Source organism: Pseudomyrmex gracilis, unplaced genomic scaffold (assembly GCF_002006095.1).
Source record: "Pseudomyrmex gracilis isolate BER0280 unplaced genomic scaffold, ASM200609v1 scaffold_517, whole genome shotgun sequence".
Lineage (NCBI taxonomy): Eukaryota > Metazoa > Arthropoda > Insecta > Hymenoptera > Formicidae > Pseudomyrmex > Pseudomyrmex gracilis.
Window position 1 is genome coordinate 1 of NW_018021101.1, and position 5,437 is coordinate 5,437.

The window sequence follows — 5,437 nt, forward strand, 5'->3', positions numbered from 1 at the left end:
TGCTACTAGTTAGTTCGCACGGCGCTCGTTGGCGCTACGAGCAACCGCCCCGCTTGCCCCCCGATCCCCGCGCCTATTCCGCGATTCAGTGACGCGTTGTGTACATATTTATGTTAAAATGTGTATACAAGCCAAATATATAAAATTATAAATGTGTGTGTGTGTATATACTTACTTTATAAATCCAATATAATTATATATCCAACTTGCCGAGCACAAATTGCAAAATGCACCTTTTTCACAACACAGTATAGCCTTGTTTGTGCGGACAATAACGGTTATCTTATATTAAAACCAATAAACTATACGATTTCAATGTTTTTGTTTACAAAATTGCTGAATGTGTATAATAATAAGTTAATGGTTATTGCTTGCATAAACAAGGTCTCAATGCTGAAGCTGATACACTTCTAGACAAGGGGGAAAGACAAGCAGAGGGAAAGAATAGATTGTGCTGCCGAAGAATCACCAAATTAAAAGTAGCGACATTTGTCGGTCCTCCTGCAATGCTTACCTCAGCACGCCATGATATGATTTTGTTAGCATACAACGCGTGTCATCACTGAACAGCACTGTACCAACATATTGTTCACATGGGATGCTTTTCACGGCGTGCTGACACGTGATGTTTGCTGGGTACCCAGCAAACAAAATCATGGCAACGTGGCGGCATTATGCAAGCATGCTTTCCATGGCGTGCTGTCTCTGTGACTGCCAGATACAGGTCCATCTGGCAAGCATCGCGACAACACGTTATGCTCAACACTCTATGCGAGCTTTGTGTAAGCAGAATGCACTTCAGAATGCCGACATCATGCAAACACACAAGTCTTGATCAGTACTAAATCCTGCTTTTAGGTTAAGTTAGGATTTTTCAGTTAAAATCATATATGTAATACTTCTATATTGCTAGTCGCGTATCTTCGCAATGACAGGCACGAGGCCCGAAAAAGGGAGACGCACAAAGTCCAAATATGGGCATAGATAGTCGAGCGTCATTATGCGCAGGCGCGTCTACTAAGCGAGTGCAAGCGAGACAAAGCATTGGAAAGTGAGAGAACGCGAAGAAAAAACGCGAGAAAAAGAAATGCCCAAGCGTGTTTGAATGTTTGCACCGCATGCGCACAAAGCAGCTGGAGAGAGAGGCTACTATATTGTCTGCACCGTAACATTTGGGCTTCAGGTCGGCACCGTACTAGCAACATAGAAGTATTACATATATGCATTTTGTTAGCATACAACGCGTGTCATCACTGAACAGCACTGTACCAACATACTGTTCACATGGCATGCTTTTCACGGCGTACTGACACGTGGGGGTCGATTGTGTATCACGAAGTCTAGTGAAAATCATAAAAGTGAGCAAATTTACTAGTTGTTGACCAATAAGATCATAGATATTTTAGTAAATTTGCTCACCTTTGTACTTTTCACTACACTGCGTGATACACAATCGACCCCGTGATGTTTGCTGGGTACCTTTATAGCCCGCAAGCCACAACTGCACCAACCAACCAACCACGAACGGCGGTTCTCGCTTGTGTGCGTCTCCCAGTGGCTCCCACTCTTGGTGTTGGTCGGTCAAATCTTTCATCACTGGTCTAGTTTCCACCGAAGCGTTAATTTACACCTAAAGAGCCGTCTACAATAGAGAGTTGTAGGCCGTAACAGTAAGAAATTGACCAATCACAGATAAAGTACAGAAGAATAATCGATTGTGATTTGTAAATTTCTTACTGTTACGGCCTACAACTCTCCATTGTAGACGGCTCTTAATGCGACGTAGAATCAAATTTAATGTCGATGGAAATTTGTCAAATTGCGCTGATTTCACTTCCGCTTCGATCTATAAGTACTCTACTTCCAATGGAAACGGAACACTAAGGCCGATATTCATAGTCAAATCTTATATTTAAAGTGCCGTCTACAATGGAGAGTTGTAGGCCGTAATAGTAAGAAATTGACCAATCACAGACAAGGTGCAGAAGAATAATCGATTGTGATTTGTCAATTTCTTACTGTTACGGCCTACAACTCTCCATTGTAGACGACCCTTTAAATATAAGATCTATGAATACCGGCCTAAATTTGATCAGTATCTGAGTAAAACCGAATTGAGGGTTTTGGTGGAAACTAGACTGCTGTATTGTAGAACAGGCCTTATCATTTCTTGTTTATACCGTACACCGTATGTTTTTTTGATATGTGAATCCAAAGTAGAGCGTGACAAAATAACTTGCTTGCGTTTATGCTAAAAAATTCAAACAAAATGGACTGGAATAATGATCTCGAGATTACTTCTAAAAAGGTAATTTCAGAAGTATTTTCTTCCTATATTACAGTAGTATTCTTTCAAAAAATGACATGTGATTATCCAAGTTTGGTACCTAAAATAATTGTAAAACATTTGTACATAAAAGCAATATATAGTATAACGATATAATGATAAATAGTTAAGTATAAAAATAGTCAAAGTAAATAAAGTAATGTGTAAAAAGTATCCATTTATTTTTAGTTAATACCTCGCTTAGGTAGACGCACAGGTCAGATCTTGTCAGATGAAAATAAATCTGATGATGATGTTCTGGAAAGTCCTATTTCCTTATTACCCGGAAAGTCTACACAAAGACCAATAGCTCCACCTCGTTCTAGAAAAACTGGCTGGGGTGATGAATTGAAAAGTGGCAAGTATGTATAGTTTTTAATTTACAAGAGATGAAATTTGTATAATCAAAAATAAACAATTTTCTATTTTCTATAAGAGCTTAAGCACAATAAAGAAAATATTAAGGATAGAAATTAAAAACAAAGGTTAAATGTAAGGATCTGAGCACAATAGAGAAGATATTAGAAATAAGAATTAGAAATAGAAGTTAAATATACTATACAAAAAATGACAAGAAATAAAATATAACATATAAATATAGAAAGTATGTCATGGCTGCATGACATACAGCCTATATTTACATGTATTTATATGTTATAGTTTATTTTTTTGCATTGTGCGTTACATTTAACCTCTGTTTTTAATTCCTATTCCTAATATTTTCTCTATTATGCTCAGGCCCTAATGCACAATGTGAAAAAATTAAATATAACATATAAATGTATATAAATATAGACTATATCATGAAGCCATGACATACTTTCTGTATCTATGTGTTTTATATTTTATTTTTTTTCCATGTATAGTTCATTTATCTTCTATTTATAATTCTTATTCCTAATATTTTCTCTATTGTGCTCAAGCTCTAACACAATAAAAGAATAAAATATAAGATAAAATAAATTTTGTTCAACATGATTTAAATGTGAATAAGCCAGAAAAATGTTTTTTTATAACTAACACACACACACAATAAATCGACGGTCTTTTTTATTTTTTAGATCAAAACTAGCATCAAACATTGAACAGTGAGTATAAATTTAAAAAAAATCAACATCTTTTATATGACTAACTGTTATTGTGACTGACCTAGGGAACGTTTACGAATGACTGATAAGGAGGAGCAAGAAGATGGTAGGTTTATTCACACTAATTATATTTTACAATATTGTTCTTATTATCTTCGCACTGTGTGACTTTCTTGCACATAAACTTAACTAAACATTGAGACTGTCCTACTTTATTATTGTGTTTATAGATATTCCTGTTATACCAGATTTGGATGAAATTCAAGAAGATAATATTTCATCTGAGATTGCAAGTGCTCCTACGTAAGTAATCATATTTATTCCATTAAAATATAGAAAAATAACAAATTAATATATAATTAAAATTATAAGCAAAACTTTATATTTTTAGAATTAGCACAAACAGAGTAACTGCATATGAAGAATTAGATACTGATTTAGTGAAAAATGCTGCACTTACATCATTAGATGGTGTCAGCTTATCTCTTCTTGCAGACAAACTGTACAATGAAAACGTGGTAAAAGAACTGGATGAAGTTTGGAATTGGAATCTGCTTTTTACACAAATTTCTTCTGAAATCAATAATGAGATGCAGAAAATTGAGGCCTAAAAAAATAAGAATCATTAGTAATACAAAAAGTATTTTTACATTTAAAAATAAAAAATTATATAATGTTAATAACATTTGTAGTATTTATAAGACATAATAAAAAAATAGTAAATAGCCAAGTAAGCAGTATTAATTTAATGTTTTACTCTTTTCTAAATAATTTCCGGAGAGTTAACAAAATTTAAGGAAATTTTACTTTATAAAAATTATTTCCAAAAATGGCGAACTACTATTCAAGCAGTGCCTGTATATGGAAGCGACAAATTATACCTCGTCTGACCTATTCGATTACCCCCCAATTTGGAAATCGCGGTACTTCGAGGAGCGATGTGACGACTTCGAACCGTGCAGGCGTGCACATCCGTGTTCGTCAAGCGAGCCACGGAGTGCACGCGCAACGGGAGTACAACACAGCTACTAGAAGCTTACGACAAAGTTGTGATAACACTTTACTGAGCAGATCTGCTGATTTTTGACGGTAGCGATCAATGTTCAGTTGTGCTATCACTAGCACACGCTTCCACTATGCATTCCTTCGTAGCTTTATATAAAGGAATACACATACTCAGAAGCACTTGTGAGAAATCGAGTTTTTGTTAACGTCGATGTGACTGTACGTTGATAAATTATTTTATATATATTTATGCAAATCATGTACTTAAGTAATTTTCTACTCCGTTCTTTATCAATAATAAGAACTGAATATTTATTAACTGAAATATTAGATGTAAAAAAGTGAATTATTAAGGTAAAAGCCATCTAGCGGTAAGTTATGTCTTTCCCGTGAATAAAAAGAGTATAATCGTGTAATCAAGTATAATCATTATAATCAAATATGATTAATTGAAAGTGATTTCAAAAATACTGTACATATAAAAAATAAAATAAAAACAATTAAAGTGTAGAATAAAAATGTGTGTAATGAAAATATCAGTGTATTGTGAGTTATACATATTATTCGTGTTCAGTAGAATCGAGCGCTTGAGCAGCTTTTTGGCCCGTGTTCTCACTTTACTTTTATCAGTATAAATATGTCAGTATAAATGCTCTTATTTCGCGTCATATATACTATAAATTTTCATTAATAAGGCTGCTTTCCTTTTAGGAGACACAGTCGACGTAAGTCGACACAAGAGTCATGAGTCATTCTGTCTTTGTTTCTCACTGAATACTGAACGAAGACAGAATGATTTTTGTGTCGACTGTGTCTTCTAAAAGACACAGCCTAAGTGAATGCATTTATTGTGGTAAAAGGATGAGGTAAAAATAAATTGTGATTATTGTTTGTTATTAGCATATACTTTCACAGGTGCTGTAAATCTAGAAGAATAGGCAATCACAGACAATAAGCACAAAGCGCTGAAGGCTGCTTTCCTTTTAAGAGCCGTCTACAATGGAGAGTTGTAGGCCGT

The 5,437-nt window shown here is 34.7% G+C and overlaps 1 protein-coding gene and 1 long non-coding RNA gene across 2 annotated transcripts; one reads left to right on the forward strand and one right to left on the reverse strand.

Moving 5' to 3' along the window:
• The first annotated feature begins 2,140 nt into the window (after positions 1 to 2,140).
• LOC109860952 (intraflagellar transport protein 43 homolog) lies at positions 2,141 to 4,025 on the forward strand. The gene is made up of 6 exons (XM_020440379.1): positions 2,141 to 2,308; positions 2,516 to 2,688; positions 3,388 to 3,414; positions 3,480 to 3,520; positions 3,645 to 3,717; positions 3,806 to 4,025. Exons 1-6 carry the CDS (start codon positions 2,249 to 2,251, stop codon positions 4,023 to 4,025), a joined length of 594 nt encoding a protein of 197 aa, XP_020295968.1. The 5' UTR covers positions 2,141 to 2,248.
• LOC109860954 lies at positions 3,624 to 4,649 on the reverse strand. Its single transcript, XR_002250903.1, has 3 exons — positions 4,296 to 4,649; positions 3,875 to 4,021; positions 3,624 to 3,713 (listed from the first exon to the last, which is right to left on the reverse strand). It is a non-coding gene; the product is annotated as an uncharacterized LOC109860954 (long non-coding RNA).
• Between the last annotated feature and the right edge of the window lie 788 nt (positions 4,650 to 5,437).